The sequence below is a fragment of the Enhydra lutris genome, unplaced genomic scaffold (assembly GCF_002288905.1).
Source record: "Enhydra lutris kenyoni isolate GAN:26980312 unplaced genomic scaffold, ASM228890v2 scaffoldscaffold23, whole genome shotgun sequence".
Classification (NCBI taxonomy): Eukaryota; Metazoa; Chordata; class Mammalia; order Carnivora; family Mustelidae; genus Enhydra; species Enhydra lutris.
This window is the reverse complement of record NW_019154107.1, coordinates 11,159,304-11,179,239: the sequence shown is the minus strand read 5'-3', so window position 1 is coordinate 11,179,239 and position 19,936 is coordinate 11,159,304. Positions and strand designations below refer to the sequence as shown.

The 19,936-nt window shown below is 34.7% G+C and overlaps 1 protein-coding gene across 1 annotated transcript in view; it reads right to left on the bottom strand.

The window, feature by feature from the left end:
• LOC111150371 (interleukin 1 receptor accessory protein like 1) overlaps positions 1 to 19,936 on the bottom strand; it is a 786,204-nt gene that overhangs the window by 303,639 nt on the left and 462,629 nt on the right. Inside the window, exon 6 of the mRNA XM_022507811.1 lies at positions 12,185 to 12,259. Within this exon, the coding sequence (XP_022363519.1) occupies positions 12,185 to 12,259 (75 nt within the window). The remainder of the gene's footprint in view (positions 1 to 12,184; positions 12,260 to 19,936) is intronic.

Below are 19,936 nucleotides of genomic sequence, written 5' to 3'. Positions count from 1 at the left end.
CCTGCCTTTTAAGTGGTTTGTCACTTGTGATCAGAGCCCTAGTGGTGAACTATTAGAACCTGTGAGTCCTTAAATGTAAGTTGTCTAGGCACAGGATGCTGATCCAAAAAAAAAAAAAAAAAAAAATCCCTCAAATTAACTCTTGCTTGAAATAGCCATCCATTTGAGACAAAAAGAAATGTTTTTGGATTATTTTCCCCATACATTGTTCATCTGCTTGTGTCAATTATCTATTTTATTTCATATACATATATAGTGACTGAAGAGAAAATAAAGGCCTGTCTACTCCAAATCTGTCAACAGTAGAATTCTCTATTGATTTGACATTTCTTTCATAGATAGTAACTGATGTTCTCTATGACACTTAACTTCACCTGCAGCTATTAGCTCATATATTCATCTAAACAAAGATTCACTTATTTTATTTATCACCCATTATATACAAATGTTATTCCCACTCTCTAATTAGTAGCAAATCCTAATAAACAGCATTGGAAAGGAAATACATTATTCATGGGAAATAGAGAAGGGCTTTTATACCTTCAAAAAACAATCATTACAAATTATGATACAAATTTTATATCTAAAAAATCTTTGTATAAATCCTGCTATAAATATGTGACATATAATTCTGAAGCAAATATCCATACTACTCATAAACAAACTATACATAATAAGTAGACTGCATAATACTCTAATTGCATCTCAAGTAATTTTAGTCAAAATTAGGTACATTATTCAGAAAGCATTTAAAAAATGTAATTGATTAACTCTTAAAGTTGCCAAGATAATTGACATTATCAAATCAGAAATATACATTCATCAGAAACACTGAAATGTTTCTTTTAAGAAGAGAAAACAAAAATACTTACTGAACTTTCCCTAAGCTATTTCATCTAATGGCTTCTTACTGAAGATTTGTAGTAATAATCTCAAATTTTCCTAAAATTCATATTGTAAGTACCCTATTTCCAGTGATGGCTTGATGTGACAGGATGCATTCAACTTAATTTTTCCAGATAAGCATTGTGTTTTCCTTTGTTCTCTTCCTACTCCAAGAGCTGCCAAGTTTCCATAAACACAATTCTTCAGCAAGCAAGTGTGAGATGCGTGCCCTGCTTTTACTAAACTAGAAACAAAAATTCTCTGAGACTGAGAAAGCTTGTAGTCTACTTCTAAGTTTGAGGAGACCATTGTGAGGAAGTCAGAAGGGAGAAGGAATACTGATTCTTCTGGAATCCTAAGGAGCTTTAAGTCTTTCTTTCATGCTTACTGTGGACCAGAAGGGGAAGTGTAAGGTATCTGCTGACCAGACCACTGGTCCAAGATTTACCTCAATACAGTTGAATTTTGGAAAGTAAAAACTCTGATAAGGGTTTTCTTTGATTTTTAAAAATTATTCAATTGGACCATATATACTATAACTAGATTTTAGAAACTTTAACTAGGAAAATTTTAAAAATCCTAATTCTTTTTGAGAAATTAACATCGGCCTTGTGTATAGTGAATTGGAAAAGAGGCCTCTTCATGAGAATTTACTGTAAGGCTCAGGTTTTAAAGCCTTCTGGATATTCTATACATTAGGCTGATCTTCCGTGTTCTATAACATATCATTTAGGCACATCCTAAAAGGTGGATGTTTAGGGATTTAGAAACTAATGAATCAAATTTAATTGTCTATATTTTCATATTGAAGAGAAAAACCTTACTAAATACATACGAATACATTAGGAAGAAAATTAAATGATCAGCAGAATGATGTAATGCAAAGGGCCATATAAATTCTGGAAGAATCAAAATACAAAATGCTCCCTTTAAACGTGGAAATAAGAACTCTCACCACAATTAAAGATGCGGATAAACAAATTACACCACCAGCAGTCATTCTATTAGGGCCAAGGCATTCTGGTTCCTCAAATATTCTACCCTACCACATCAATTTTGAAAAGAATTAGATTAAAATACAAATGCTGTTGATTCTGAAGCTGGTGAACAAAATTTAGTACTTCCTCAAAGAAGGCAAAAGTCTCAACGGGGACATCATTTTCTGCTGATGGACAAGGGGAAGCCGTATGAAGTGATGGGTGGCTGATTCTTTACCTGGATTAGTTAGAAATACCACTTGCAGTTTCACATTGATGAACTTCATCTTAGGAAATGTAGAAATTTACACTACCATGGAGAAAAGTTATGGGGGCAATTATTCAATCACAAAAGGATTCTTAAATAAAATTATTCACCACAGAATTTCTTTAAATAGTGTATTTCCCTTGTGCATATAAATCTTTCATTGATCATTAGCTGCTTAAGAGAGACTGGGGGACAGAGCCTCTTAAAACTGACATGTTAAGCCACTGCTAATTAAAGATCAATCAAAAATGAAAGGAAAACTTCTCTGAAGTTATGATGATTCAATTTACCCATAAATCTGTAGGAACATATTAAGTTGGTAGAGTAAGGTGTGACTGGAATGCTAAGTGTTTTAACATTAAACCATAAAATACCGGTATCCTATTTTCATAATCACATTCAAGCAGAAGTTATTTTTCATGAAGAGTCTGCATATAATTTAGGAATGTTCAGTTATTTAGCCAAAATTCAAGAGGAAATTTATGGATGAACATCTCTCTTTATATTCAAATTTTAAATGATATAGGCCTTTTTATAGTTTCTATTTTAATGAACATCAGTCATATGGTACATACTTTTATTCTGAAACCTCTTTCAATATTCTACACCATAATGTCTTTTGATAGGTTTATTTCTGATAAATTGGCATTTACTTAGCAAATTCTGAAGTTCTCGTTAACATGGGATACTCACTGCATGTTTCTATGCTAGTAAACTTCAGTCATTACGAAAGATTCAGAAAGTTTTATGATAACAGTGTCTGTCACAGGAAAAGCAGTATTTTTCTGTAAAGTGAATATGACTGTCACCAAAACCTTTAGGAGGAAACTGACAAGCATAATAGTTTGATGCTCTGTTTTGTAAAATTATTCTCATGTCATTTGTCTTAAGAAATGTTATATCTGCATTTCTTTAGTTTAGAAAAATAATGTTTTCCAATCTGACTTTCTTCTTGATGATCATTTACAAATTTGTATAGCATAGTGTCCATTACATGGTCATTTTTTTTAAAGAATGGGAATAATTTTCTTCTGTCAGAGTTATGTACTTACTATATGCATTTGGGTAGACTTGTTGAAAAAGTAATTTAAAATAAATAATTTCTTTAAGATAAAATCTAATTGAAATAGAAAAACTTAATGTGCATATTGTGTTCTTAGAGGGGAAATTAATTTTCTAAAATATTATCCATCTAATAATGAAGCCTATGTCTGCTACCATAGTATGATACTCTAGTAAGAATATAAACATGATCAAATAATCATTGACATTCAGAATGCATTTCAGGAACCTTCCATATATAGCATTAAAATATCTCAACTACTAGTGACAAGCATGTACTGACTACTTAATATATATCAGGCGACATATTAATCTTTACATGCATTATCTCATTAAATACCCACATTAACTCCATAGAGGTAGGTCTTATTACAGTGTCCTTTTTATTGATTAGGAAAATAGGGGCTGCTTGTTTAAGGTTATACTAGTAGTAAGTGGCAGAGCTGGATTGTCATTTAGATCTTATGACAGAATGACATGAACTGGGAACCAGTGCCATATGCTTCCTTTTATTAGAACCAAAATAACTGAATAATAGCAATACCAATACCAAGAAGAAGAAGGAGGAGGAGGAGGAGGAGGAGGAGGAGGAGGAGGAGGAGGAGGGAGAGGCGGAGGGGATGGGGAAGGGGAGGCAGAGGAGGAGGAGGAGGAAGAGGGGAAGGGGAAAACCATGATGATGAGAACAAATTTGTTTTTGTAAAATTTGTGATATAAAAACATACAGCAATTTTTGGTCTCTGTTTTTGCATCAGTTAAAGGAAAGATTTAATTTGATAACTATCAAAGCATCTCCACTTTCTAAAGTTCCTAAATTTAGAGCTGTGAAGAGTTATACATATCTAGTTGCTCAGTGGTCAACAACACATAAAATACACTTAGTTTTGTAACAAAAAAGTAATCTTCATTATTTGTGTCTGTGTCCAAAAAACTACACCAGAATTAGATACAAAGCTGGGAATTTCAATGGACTCTCTGCACTGGTTTTGTGACAACACTCAGACGTTTTCTTTCTTCCTCCTTTTGGCCCTTTTCCAAGATAAGAACAAGCAGGTGTACTTACATTGTCTCTATTCCAGTTTTTAATGCATTTTAACAAGTGCTTCAACTGGCTTCCAGATTTTCAGATACCAGTGACCCATAGCCACTGCTCTAACCTCCATCTCCATCTTTCTTTGGGTTTCAAGCCTATCATAGCTTTAGGCCTTTAGCATTTAACATTTACAAAGGAAGTTTGACTTCCGCTTAGATAGCAATTTTTAATGCAAATATACAAGTTGCATTTTCACATAGCCTGTTCCTCCTCTCTAGCATTAAAAAAAATTTGATTTTGAAATCTGTGAGATTCATATAAGTTAGGGCATATAATGATCTAATAATACTAATACTAGTAACCATTTGTTGATTTCTCATTTGCTTTAGGATACAAAATATTAACTAAATACTCATATGAAAGATATTCCTCTTCGGGTTAGAATCATAATTTTTAAGGGGCTTTTGGTTTCAAAAATAAGATATCAGAACACAACAGCTGTCAAGAGTTATTACTTTCATTTATGAAAGCATGATAAATTTGGATTGAGTAGAACTGAATGCCATCAGTTTATATAATTATAATACTAGCCTTTATTTGCTTTTACATGCTTTAATTATGATGTCTATTTGTCCAGAAGCTCCAATTTATGTCTAACAAGTTTCATGCCAGGCAAAAGAGCTATGCTAATCTGCATATCTTTCTCAAGTGGGCAACAAGTACATAATTTTTCATCTAAAACTTGGACTTTGGATACACATGTTCTTATCCAGAATGAAAAGGAAGTTTTTACAGTTTTTTTATATGAGTTTTTCAGGGAAAACATGTCTTGCACTTTCCCTATGGGGCAGTAAAAACAAAGTCAACGACATTACATTTGCTCATGACAACCAGAAGAGTAGTTTTGAATGGTAAAACCCAGTCAACGTTGACTTCCTTACCTCTTGGAAAGCAAGGTCATATTTGCATCACTTGCATGACTTAGCAAAAAAGTATTTGTTTAGATCAACAGTATTATATGCCACTTTCAGAATCAGGTATCAAATTTACTCCCAAATTGTTCTGTTTTGAGAATATTGATATTATTTACCTCCTTGAAAAGAGAAACAAACAAGCTTCCCAATTTTAGTAAGAAAGGATAGTAACTATTCAGAGAAGGTATGTTTTGTTTCAAGCTATTAAAATATACACCTAGATAGCAAATGTTAGATAATAATTCCCTATGGGGTCTTCTTAGATTAAAAACTCAATTAGTATATTTGCAGTAAAACACATTCCAGGCAGAATATATTTATATGCATAGCTCCAAGACATAAAAGGCTCCCAGTTATAGAGCGAATAAGTTATGGGAATGAAAGATACAGCACAGATAATAGAGTCAATGGTATTGTAATAGCATCGTACAGTGACACATGATATTTACACTTGTGGTGAGCATAGCATAATGTATTGTTGATGAATTACTATGCTGTATACATGGCAATAACATAATAGTATGTGTCAACTATCCTCAAAAAAAAGCATGAAGTAGAATTATGTTTCAATAATCAATTATTTAAGCAACATAGTAAATTAAGTGTATAACTTACATAACAAGTAGTTTTCCTAGAAGGATATCAATCAGGATCTATTATATAAGATACAAATATTTTTCCCTAGGTCTACTTGAAATTTAAAATTCTGTGAGCTATAATATGGTATAACAGGGCATGATATGCTACTTAAGTTCTAGTGTGATATTTTATCTTAATTAGCCTGTAGCTAAATTGAATAAAGTTACATGTATGTGTGTCCCTTTACTTGGACAGATGTCTAAAAATCTGAGGCTTCAAAACCATCATCAACCACTTTCCTCTCCATGTTAACATTGGTGAATCCTTGTTACTTGCTCAGATACAGAAGTGTTTGCTTTTTAACAAACGTAACAAACATATTAAATACCAAAGAAAAATAAAAGCACTACTGGGCAGTTTGTTTAGTTCAGTGTCATTTTTTTCCCTTGCAGAAAATTTGGAGATGTGTGCCCTTTGTGGCATGTGTACCTTGTCCTCAATTAGTATTTATTGGCATTTCCTGTGCACAGGGTACATCACAAAGTTACTGTGAACTATATTAAGAAACACAGGATCTAGAGAAAGTACTCAGTTGAGTATTAGGATAAGCAAGAGAAGAAAATAGAGGCTTTTAGACATTCAACTAGGTTTCCATATTTCATCAACTCTAGGCATTTACCTAAATGGACTAGATTTATTTGAAATCCTCCAAATGTGACTAATTCTGAAAAAAGAGAGGCCACTTATATGTAACGAGTAAAGAGTGAGAGAAAGAGGTAAGAGGGGAAAGGAAGAAGTAATTCTGATTTCAAAGGAAGCTGACTTTTCCTTTGAAAGCACTATGTTGCAAAGATGTATCATTTTATTAATCTTAACAAAGATTAAAAAGTTATTACACACATTAGAATTCTAAACTCTAAAACCTGTTAGAATAAATGAATTCAGTAAAGTTGCAGGATACAAAGTCAATACACAGAAATCTGTTGCATTTCTATATATTAATTATTAACTATCAGAAAGAGAAATTAAGAAAACAATCCCAAAGAATAAAATACCTAGGAATAAATTTAAACAATCAGGTGAAAAACCTGTATATTGACAAATATAAGACATAATGAAATAAATTAAAGAAGACAAAAAAAATAGACAAATAAAAAGGTATTCCATGCTCATGGATGGAAGAATTAATATTATTAAAATCTGCAAACTACCCAAAGCAATATACAGATTTAATGAAACCCCTATCAAAATTCAAAAGGCATTTTTCACAGAAATAGAACAAACAATCCTAAAGTTTTTGTGGAAACATAGAAGACTACAAATAGCCAAAGTCATCTTTGAAGAACAAAGAACAAGGAAGAACAAACCTGGGGGCATCATGCTCCCTAATTTCAAACTACATAACAAAGTTACAGTAATTAAAAAGTATGTATTGGCATAAAAACAGCCATATAGATCAATGGAAAAGAACAGAGAGCTTGAAATGACCTCACACATGCATTGTCAACTAATTTATGAAAAAGGAGCCAAGAATATGCAATGGGAAAAAGCCTCTTTAATAAATGGTGGTGGGAAAACTGGAGAGTCACAAGCTAAAGAATGAAACTGGACTACGATCTGAAACCATATACAAATATTAACTCAAAATGGATTACCAAATTGAATGTAAGACTTGAAACCATAAAACTTCTAAAGGAAAACATAGGCCATAGCTTCCTGACATCAGTTTTGACATGGAATTTTTGGATTCGACTCCAAATCAAAAGAAACAAAGACAAAAATATACAAGTGGGATAACATCAAACTAAAAAGCTTCTGCATGACAAAGGAAACCAGCAACAAAATAAAAAGGCCACCTAGTGAATCAGAGAAAAATAATTACAGATCACGTATCTGAGGTGCTAATATTCAGAACATACAAATAACTCAAACAACTTAATAACAACAATAACACCCCCAATCTAATTTAAAAAATGGAGAGAAGATCTGAATAGTCATTTTTCAAAGAAGGCATACAAATGGTCAACAGGAACATAAAAGGATGCTAAATGTTATTAATCATCAGGGAAATGTAAAACAAAACCACTCTGAGATACCACCTCACACCTGTCAGAATGGCTATTATCAAAAAGACAACAAATAATAAATGTTGGAGAGGATGTGGAAAAAAGGAAACGCTGTGCACTGCAGGTGGAAACATAAATTGGTGCAACCAATTTGTGGAAAACAGCATGGAGCTTCCTCAAAAAGTTAAAACTAGAACTACATATGATTCAGCAATTCTACTTCTGGGAATTTATTTGAAGATAATAAGAACATTAATTTGCAAAGATATATATATATCTATATGTTCATCACAGCCTTGTTTTTAATAGTCAAGATATGGAAACAACCTAAGCGTCCATCAGTGGATGAATGGATAAAGAAGATGTGGGGTGTGTGTGTGTGTGTACACGTACATATACAGATATAGATAGGGATATAGATATCTATGATGGGATAATACTTAGCCATAAAAAAAAGATTGAAATCTTGCAATTTGTGACAACCTAGATGGATCCTGAGGGTATTAAGCTAAGTGAAATAAGTCAGTCAGAGAAAAACAAACATTGTACGTTCTCTCTTACATGTAGACTCTAAGGGAAAAAAACCAAAATGAAACAAAAAACAAGTTCATAGATTCAGAGAACAGACTGGTGATTATAAGAGGCAGAGGACTGGAGAGTGGGAGAAATTGATGATTTTTTTTTTTTTTTTAGTTTATACAAGTTGAATTTAAACATTTTAAAATTTATTACAGCTATTATATGCTTCTGGTGAGAGTTTATGTTACTTCTTTGGTAAGAATTCTAAAAATATAGCAAGAAACTTTAATAAGATTATTTGATTTTACCTAGTATTTTTCCTTTTAGGAATTCAACCTGTTGAAATAATTATAAAGTCAAGGGAAAAATGTATAAGTAAAGATCACTGCCTCATTATTTATGATGATAAAATTTGTAAAAAACCCCCAAATTTCTAGCAATATGTATGAAATTACAGGACACTTATGTGGATATCATGTATCCATTAAATGGATATTTTCCAAGAACATTTAATAGAAGCAGATTCTTTCCTTTAATTCTCCAAAATTTCTACCATTAACCTGTATGATCATTTTCTAAGCAAAAAACTAAAATTTAAATACGGTGATACCCAGGTCCAGATGAGTAATTAACGGTAATTTTTCATCACTTTTAAGTTGTAAAGTATAATGTATCTCACTAGGTTAATGGTGGGATTGATTTCTACTCTTTGAAAGTCTGTTAATGGTGAATAATAACATCCTTTGTTCTGGAAGTTTCTGAAAATGGGTTCCTGGCTGTAACAAGAAGGCCACATTGCTGACTGACACACTCACGGCTCAAGCTCAGCAAGATTATGGTGTCTGTCTTTTGATTCCCTTGACTACCACAGCCTGAAAGGACTAATCAGGCTCACATACTGAATTGACCTTCAGAATTGTACAGCATGATTTCTAGGATTTTACCCAAGAAAGTGCTGCCCAGACATTTGCTGATGTCTTCAAGTTAATTAAAAAGAACAAAGTTCTTTTTTTCACTTTGTGAAGTAACACACTGATGCCACTTAAAATGGAAATGCTAGGCTGTAACCACATTAAAATTGATTAAAATTCAAACCCACCCATTTATATATTTTTTACTATTTTATCTTTTGTCCTCAGTACTTTGCTTTTTCATACCTTTTGCTTTCTACACTGGAATCATTTAAATGACTACTATCAATCTTTCCAGTTTTGAGAAGATGAAGGAACTGGGGGGAAAAGAAGCCACAAGGGAGGTGGAGAGCAAAAGGCAGCAAATGGCAGATGAAGGAGAATATGGTGATGAAGACAAATCCATGATTTTATCTATGACATTATTAATGAGTTTTATATATTTACAGACAAACTGGAGGACTAATGCGTTTATAGTTACCAAGGTCAGATGGATGTGTATATAACTTTGCCAGGATGTTCAAGTTAGGTCAGCAGACATATACCAACTCAGCTTTGTGTAATTACTGATTATTGTTCTTATACTGTAGCTCATGTGCTAGTTTTATTATCCTCTGAGGTGAGTTTTCAATTTAGGACAAGGTTGAGTCAGACACCTGAGCTCTTGATCAATGAAACTCTGTTGGAGATTCTCACTTTCTCATAAAAGTAGGTACCACTTAGAGGCTCTCCATCGCTGGTACTGGCCACCCTCCTGACTCCCACCCCATGAAACTTCACTCAATCCCCCTTCCTTAGGATGTAATACATTTGACCCTGTTGAATTTGACAGCTTTTTCAAGCCTAGAAAGGCAAAAATTAAATCCCCAGGAGGAGAAAAATCAAAGTACATATTGAAGAAAACAAATATATTTTAAGCATCTAGAGTCTTTTTGTTTGGTCCTTAACATTACTTTCTATTTTCACTTACCCTTTGTGATGGTCTGCTCACCTACTCCAATACTACTGAAGTAACAACAGTAACAGAGTAGTTTATTCAAATCAACTGTTGATCCAAAAATTCAAGGATTAAGGCTAAATTTCCCTAACTAGCAAATGATTTGTTCCATACAATGAGAATCAGAATCAGAAAATAAAATGAAACAAAAGTTGTTTAAAAGAATCCAAATCCTAGGTTGATGTCTAGTCTACTTGGTATTTAAAGAGAACTCATGCTCCTTTTGGTGGTGGTAATAAAGGAATTATAGTACTTCTCAGAGCATCTTGCTAACACACAGGCCCATCTTTCTTCAAACGAATATGCAGTTGAAACTTCCAATTTGCATAAGAAATTTTCATACTTTCAAATTGATTTGATTAGTCTCCATAATTTTTGTTCAAGAAAAAATAATTTTTTTAAAAGAAAGCTTTATGAATTATTTCATTCTGTATAACATTTTAGTAGAATGTTGAGAACAATAGATAATATAAGAAAACCCTATGGGCAACCATCAATCATAGTATTCTTTTAATTATATTGTCAAGTAAAGAGACACAATTAATTTCATTTTCACTATGTTCATTACTGATAACTGGTACCATAAACCACTTCTTCTTTCCCAAGATCTATATATTGTTTTGTATAACTTTAGAAATACATCTTCCTAGGAATATTGAAAGGTGTGTATGAGTGTGGCCACTTAAAATTTACATTTCAAAATTTCCTCAGAAAGCAGCAATAAAAGCTAACATATTTTAATATATCATAACATGAGTAAAGAGTATGATGTAATTTTAATATATCTCTGTTTCATATAGAACATTGTTTTAATGATGCTTATGGTCTTCTATCTCAAAATAGTGACAACTGGAATACTACTTGCGTGTATATGGCATCAACTCAAAGGCTTGGGTTTATCATCAAAGAAGCATATTGATGCCCTGACTTGAATAAATCTTGTATATGTTCATGCCTTAAAGTTAGTAAATATTACCAATGTTAAAAACCTGTTGACTATAATAACTTCATAGGTTCTAAGACCATATCTTTTTGCACTATAAATTTGAATATGCTATTACTAAAGATGATCACATCTGTAATCTTCATTTTGAAGATAATTTACAATTTTAATCCAAATTCTCACTCCCAAAACAATAATAACATCAATAACTTAGGGGAGGGTTATCAATTCCTTTTTAGTTTTATATAATAAAGTATTTCCACTGTCAAATGGTGAGTGTGGGAAAAAATTCCATACAAACATGAATATATGGTTAAAATTATACTTAAAATCATACTGAATATAGATATACCACATCTGTAAATTCCAGACTGAACTCTAAGATAACTATGTTAGAATTCTAATTTGTAGACAACTGGATATTTTTACCAAAGCAATTTTGTCCATGTTCTTATGTCCCAAACCTGTTAGTCCTTTAACCGAAAGCTACTTGCTCACATTTTGTTAAAAATAAAATAGCATAATGTCTTCCACATTTGATTAGATAAAAATGATGTGTAACTGTAACAGCAACACTTATCTTAATGAATTTGTACCTTTTCTCCTAATTTTCAAAAATTGTCTTTTAACGTACTAATGGTGTAAGTCAGAGTTCCACACAGCCTATTGTAAAACCAAACTGAGCTTTATAAAAGACAATATAATGCCACCAATAAGACCTTTAGCCCATCTCATTTCCTAACAATTATATGAAAAACACGTGAGTCTTTATATCCATATGTCCAGCTTGGTATTAACGCACACACTATGGGGAATGGAATGGGCCATGTTTGCTGGGATTTCCCAATTTTGCTCCCTTCAAATACATAGAGGTTTGGCTTAGAGGATGACATCAGGTTACAATGTAGGCTTATTAACTGTTGGAATGTATTGAGAAAAGGGTATTAACCAGAATTAAGGAATTACTCACCCAGCTGAGTCTCCTGAATTGTCAGTTTACTTTCCATAGGATACAAAAGCTTGGGTGGCTTATCAGTCAGAGGGGCTGAAAAACAACAATAACAAAACAGACTTCTAGTAATGCTGCATGAGATGAATGATAAAACACAGTTTATTTTCCCAGGTATTTTTCATTCTCAGAGCAGTGTGTCAAAGCATTCTACCAAGTAATGGCTTACATATTGCAGTAGTACCTTCAGGCGAGCTGAAAAGCTATTAGATTGCACATGAGTCAAATATAACACTTCCAAATTGACAGTCACATGAGACCGTTGAAGTCGGAATCATGACTGGCCAATCCTTAAAAACATATGACTGTGATTCATCAAATATTTTCAATTTACACCTTGTTTTCTATATTAAAGGGTACCCTACATTTTCTGTGTTAATTAAAGCTAAACATGGTATCTGTATTGTGCATTTTGATGATTTGGGGGACATAATGTTGTCTTATTCTCCTTAATTCCTTTCCAAGTTTCCATACCCTGGAGCACACTGCCTCAAAACCCCTAACTTAATAAATAGGTTAAGTATTTTTTGCACACATAATCACAAAATGGGATAGCAGTTTGGCATTGGCATTCAATTAGTACAAGTACAAGCTGCACACTCCAACATGTACATAAGTATTCACCAAGATAATATTTTAAATGATACTTGCCATTTACTCAAAACCTCTTATTACTATTATCCATTACATTTTGTAGCATTTATTGCTAATTTGCATGATATACTTGCTTTGATTTTTCACCTTCCACATACTTCTGCTCTGTGCTCCCATCAGTTTATCAGTTATCAGCCTAAAGGTCTGGGAGTTTTACTATGATGCCTCTTGAAGACAGGTTTCCCATTGCAGACTTTATTCCTGTCCAATGAGACTGTCTGGACTCTAGACAGTCAGTTCTCCTTCATTAATCCTACCTCCCACCTTCTCTGACTGAATCTCCCAGGTCCCTTGAAACTTGTCGCAGCAACTTTCACTGTGTAACAAAGATAGAAATGATCAATTAAGGGTTGCTGAACTAAATGTTTTCACTTTGAGGGCTTTATTCATTCCTTGCCAGGAGACCATGCCAGTTTGGGTGATAACTTAAAGGCTGATCTACACAGCAGTGCCAGGACTTGGCCACATGTCCTCATCACCAGAGGACTGGAGAATTCAATCTGCCTCGACAGCTCAACTTCATCTCTCTTCAACTGAAAACACAGTCTGTTCAAATGAATCATGAACCCCCAATGCAGAAAAACAGGGATGAGATTTAAGAGTCCTGATTTGGGACACCAACCTCACAGAGGATCAATAGCTTTCATTTGCAACTAATTGAATACATTATTCATTCATCTTCGTTAGCATTTAACACAGGGATGGGAGTGAAGGGGAAAGGAAAGCTGGGATAATGGGATGAAATAAGTCACTCTGAAATTCTTCTTGAAGATTTGACATCTCTGATTAACCTTATTCTTCTTTCTTGCCTACAGTGAGATTAACAGATTTTTATTCTCCTACCAGCTAAATAAATAGATTATTCACTAAAGGTTGGCAAAAGAGTTCACCATTAACAGGTCAAAAAGCCACATTTCAAAAAAAAAGAAAAAGAAAAAGAAAAAGAAAGCCACATTTCCTAGGCTTGGATTCTCATACGATTTCAGTGAATTTCAAAAGCAACTATGGTATCAAAATAACTGGCTTATTCAGTAAATTAACTCAATTTATAAAATTTTGTGATTATGTAGTTACAAGTAGACAACTCAACAGTTACAGAAAGCAGCTGACAGAAATATTCTCTGTTCAAACACATCCCACACTGATTCCTAATAAGAAAACAAAACTGCAGGGAAAGATAATAAAATGCAAGTGTAGCACATTATTTCAGGAATATAAAATGGTTTTGTGGTTCTCCACCTCAAGCCACCATCTGCCCTGTGGCATAATGTTATATCTTTAAGACCTTTCATATTACTCTCTATGTGATAATTCCAAGTTAGCAGAGGAATCAAAGAATGTTGGAGCCAGAGAAAATTATACGCTTATTAAGTCCTTTGATTTTTAAATTGTGTTCCCTAAAGCCTTGGATTTCCATAGTGCCCCTCTGGGCAGGTGAAGTGAAGATGGAGATAAAGAGTGGTCCACGTGACTTGATTTGTACCACCCACCCCTCTCTGGACAAAAGGAGCTTTGCTTTTATTCATCTTATACATCAGTATTTCACCTAAAATTTTTACCAAAAAAAATCCAATTCAATTCAACAGCTGTATATGGAACACTATAATGTGCTAGGCATTGTGACAGGGACTTGGGATATCTCTGATTTCTGCCCTTACATTTTATAATACTTAGAAGTTAAAAAATAATTAAAAATCTGGACAGATTCAGCTTCCTTGTTTTAGAGATGCAGGATCTGAGGTGCAAAAAGAACAACTGCCTTGCCAAAGGTAATAGAACAAAGTGAAGCTAGAGCCCTTCCTAGATCTTTGCCTCTCAATTCTTTGTTAACTGCTCCTTGAAAATTCTGTCAAGCATTTGTGCAGGTTTCTCCCCAAGGTGTAAGCAATCTGTTAGGAGAGCAAAAACGTGCAACTAAGTAACCCTAACCCACAGCAGAGCTCTCTTACTGTGTAGTCTGTCATGTTCTTTTTAAAGATTTATTTTTATTTTATTTATTTGAGAGAGTGCATGAGCAAGTGAGCAGAGCTAGTGAGAGAGAACACAAATGGGGCAGGGCAGAGAGGGAGGAGTTGACTCTTCTCCCCACTGAGCAGAGAGCCCAATGCAGGGCTCAATTGCAGGACCCTGAGATCAAGACCTGAGCAGAAGGCAGAACTTAACTGACTGAGCAACCCAGGTTCCCCTCTCATGTTTTGATATGCTCTGACACTTTTTATCAGTTAGGCATGCTTCTCCTATGGTTCACTTAAAATTGAATGGAGGAGGAGCAAAATGGCAGAGGAGTAGGAGACCTAAATATTGCTGCATCCCAGGAATTCAGCTAGATAGTTATCAGAACACTCTGAACACCTACAAACACAACAGGAGGTAGAAGAGAAGAATAGCAGCAATTCTAGGAACAGAAAAGCAACTGCTTATTGGAAGGTAGGATGTGCAGAGAAGTAAATCCAAGGTTACATACGGAAAGCTAGACCGTGGGGGAGGGGCTGGCTCCTGGCAAGTGGTAGAGCAGCAGAGCACAAAATCAGAACTTTTAGATGTCTGCTCCACAGAGGGTCGTTGCTCCAGAGGCCAAGCAGGGGGTGGAGGCCTTGTGGGGACAGTGTGGTCTTAGAACCCAAGGGAACACAAAAAGACCATGGATGTCTGAGTGTGGTAGAGCTCCCAGGTACTGGAGCAGGGAAGCCAGCTGCAAAGATGGAGCAGAGGAGTGGGATCTCAGCTTGAGGTTAACTTGAACCATGATCCAAGGCACAGTTGAGCCATAGCTCTTTGAGCAAGGATCCCACCACAAGTGGCAGATCTGGGGAGACCTTCCCCCTTCCTCCTCCAGGAGGAATGGTGTGGGTGTGCAGGCAGGAATCTGCTGGGTTTAGGAACTCTGAACAGAGCCATGCATCAGAGATAGAAATGCTCAGTCACAGGATGGGTGAGCATGAAGCGCAGCCAGAGACCAGGAAAATAGGAGGGATTGATGGCTTTTCTCTAAGGGAACACCGAGGAGTGGGGCCCCAAGCTCTCAGCTCCTTTGGGTCAGAGATTGGGAGGCCACTATTTTACCTCTCAACCTCCAAAGCAATATGGAAAACTTTCAGGGAACAAAAGCTGCCCAGAGCAAAACCAAGCAGATTGCTTAGCCTGGTCCCTGGCAAGGGTGGCACAATTGTGCCTTGGGCAAAGACATTTGAGAATCACTGCAACAGGCCCCTCCCCTAGAAGATCAGCAAGAACATCCAGCCAAGAAGTTCACCATTCAATGAGAATCATGGAACTCCAGAGCTGGGGGAATGCAGCACATAGAATTCGTGACTTCTTTCCCCATGAAAGACACTTTTTAAAAAAAAAAAAATTATTTTTTCTTATACTATTTAAAAAAAATTTCCTCTTTCCTATTTTAACCTTTTTAAACTATTTCATCTTACCAATACCTTTTTAAAAATCTTTTAAGATTTTCATTGTTATAGTCATATTCTATCCCTTCACTGTATTTAACCATATTTTTTGTATAGCTGTAAGTTTTCTTTCTTTAAAATTTTGGGATACAGTTTCTTCTAACAGATCAAAATACATGCTAAATTTAGCATATGACTTTGTTCTAGCCTCCAGTCTGAGCACACTCTCCCCCCGCCTTTTTTTTTCAATGAACTTCTTATCTTATCAATTCTTTTTTTAGAATCCTTTTTAACTTTCATCTTTACATTCATATTCCATCCCTTCATTGGTTTAACATTATTTTTGTATAAATATATAAGTTTTATATATAAATATATGTTTATATATTATATAAATATATTTATATAAATATATGTTTATATATTTATATATAAATATATGCTTATATATTTATATATAAATATATGTTTTCTTTCTTTAAAGTTTTGGGAGGCAGTTTCTTCTAAAAGAACAAAATATATCCCAAATCAAGTGTGTGGCTCTGTTCTATTCACCACTCTAAATCTATCTATCTACATCTATAGATATAGATAGCTATATGTATCTACTACAGACAGCATATATACATATATGTGTACATATATACATACACACACACATATATATATACACATACATACACATACACACACACACACACACACACACACACACATATATATATACTTTTTTTTCCTTCCCCCCCTTTCTTCTCCCCCCAGTTTCAAGTCTCTCCTGATTTGGTTAGTGTATATTTTTCTGGAATCATTGCTACACTTTTAGTATTTTGTTCTCTCATTCATCTATTCTTATCTGGATAAAATGAAAAGGCAGAAAAATTTACCTCAAAAAAAAAAAAAAAAAGAACAAGAGGTATTACCAATGGCTAGGGACCTAACAATACAGACATTAGTAAGATGTCAGACCTAGAGTTCAGAATGACAGTTATTGAGGTGCTAGCTGGGCTCGAAAAAGTCATGGAAAATAGAAGAGAATCCCTGTCTGGAGAAATAAAATCCCTTTCTGGAGAAATGAAAGAACCAAAACCTAATCAAGTTGAAATAAAAAAAGCTATTAATGAGGTGCAATAAAAAATGGAGGCTCTTACTGCTAGCATAAATGAGGCAGAAGAGAGAATTAGTGATATAGAAGACCAAATGATGGAGAATAAAGAAGCTGAGCAAGAGACAAACAACTACTGGACCACAAGAGGAGAATTTGAGAGATAAGTGAATACAATGGCATTAAATTCATATCTTTCAATAGGTACCCTGAATATAAATGGGCCAAATGCTCCAATCAAAAGGCACAGGGTATCAGAATGGATTAAAAAAACAAGACCCATTGATATGCTGTCTACAAGAAACTCATTTTATACCCAAAGACACTTCCAGATTTAAAGTGAAGGGTGGAAAACAATTTACCATGCTAATGCACATCAAAAGAAAGCTGGGATGGCAATCCTTATATCAGGTAAGTTAGATTTCAAGCCAAGGAATATAATAAGAGATGAGGAAGGACACTATATCATACATAAAGGGTCTGTCCAACAAGAATATCTAACACTTTTAAATATCTATGGCCCTAACATGGGAATAAATCTATAGATATATATCTCTATATAGATATATAGATATAAAATCAATGCACAGAAATCAGTTGCATCTACATACCAACAACAAGACAGAAGAAAGAGAATTTAAGGAGTCCATCCCATTTACAATTGCACCCAAAAGCATAAGGTACCTAGGAATAAACCTAACCAAAGAGGCAAGGAATCTGTACTCAGAAAACTATAAAGTACTCATGAAAGAAATGGAGGAAGACACAAAGAAATGGAAAGATGTTCCATTCTCATGGATTGGAAGAACAAATATTGTGAAAATGTCTATGCTACCTAGAGCAATCTACAAATTTAATGCAATGCCTATCAAAATACCATCAACTTTTTTCAAAGAAATGGATCAAATAATCCTAACATTTATATGGAACAGGAAAAACCCCAAATAGCTAGAGGAATGTTGAAAAAGAAAACCAAAGTTGAGGGCATCACAATTACAGACATCAAGCTCTATTATAAAGCTGCAATCATCAAGACAGTATGGTACTGGCACAAAAACAGACACATAGATCAATGGAATAGAATACACTCAGCATAATCTCTTCCAGTCCCATCCATGTTGACACAAAAGTTGGGTATTCATCCTTTCTGATGGAGGCATAATACTCCATTGTATATATGGACCATATCTTCTTATTCATTTGTCTGTTGAAAGGCATCTTCTTTCTTTCCACAGTTTGGTGACTGTGACCATTGCGGCTATGAATGTTGGGGAGACAAACCATGAGAGACTGTGCACTCTGAGAAACAAACTGAGGGTTTTGGAGGGGAGGATGGTGGGGGAGTGGGTGAGCCTGGTGGCAGGTATTATGGAGGGCACATATTGCATGGAGCACTGGGTGTGGTACATAAAAAATGAATTGTGGAACACTAAAAAGAAAAGAAAAGAAAAGAAAAGAAAAATAAAATAAAATAAAATAAAATAAAGGAATAGAAAACAGAGCTCAGAAATGGACCATCAACTCTATGGTCAACTAATCTTCAACAAAGCAGAAAAGAATGTCCAATGGAAAAAAGACAGTCTCTTCAACAAATGGTGTTGGGAAAATTGGACAGACACATGCAGAAGAATGACACTGGACCATTTCCTTACACCACACACAAAAATAGACTCAAAATAGATGAAAGACCTCATTGTGAGACAGAAATCCATCAAAATCCTAGAGGAGAACACAGGAAGCAATTTCTTTGAGCTCAGCTGCAGCAACTTCTTCCTAGAAACGTCGCCAAGGGCAAGGAAAGCAAGGGCAAAGATGAACTATTGGGATTTCATCAAGATCAAAATCTTTTGCCCAGCAAAGGAAACAGTAAACAAAACCAAAAGACAACTGAGAGAATGTGAGAAGATATTTGCAAATGACATATCAGATAAAGGGCTAGTATGCAAAATCTACAAAGGAGTTATCAAACTCAACACCCAAAGAACAAATAATCCAATCAAGAAATGAGAAGAAGACATGAACAGACATTTCTGCAAAGAAGACATCCAGATGGCCAACAGACACATGAAGAAGTGCTCCACATGACTCGGCATCAGGGAAATACAAATCAAAATCACGGTGAGATACCACCTCACACCAGTCAGAATGGCTAAAATTAACAAGTCAGGAAATGACAGATGTTGGCGAGGATGCAGAGAAAGGGGAACCCTCATACACTGTTGGTAGGAAAGCAAGCTGGTACAGCCACTCTGGAAAACAGCATGGAGCTTCCTCAGAAATTTGAAAATAGAACTACCCTATGACCCAGCAATCGTACTTCTGTGTATTTACCCTAAAGATACAAATGTACTGATCCAAAGTGGCATGTGCACCCGAATGTTTATAGCAGCAATGTCCACAATAGCCAAAGTATGGAAAGAACCTAGATGTCCATCAACAGATGAATGGATAAAGAATATGTATATAGAGGGAGGAGTCAAGATGGTGGAGAAGTAGCAGGCTGAGACTACTTCAGGTAGCAGGAGATCAGCTAGATAGCTTATCTAAAGATTGCAAACACCT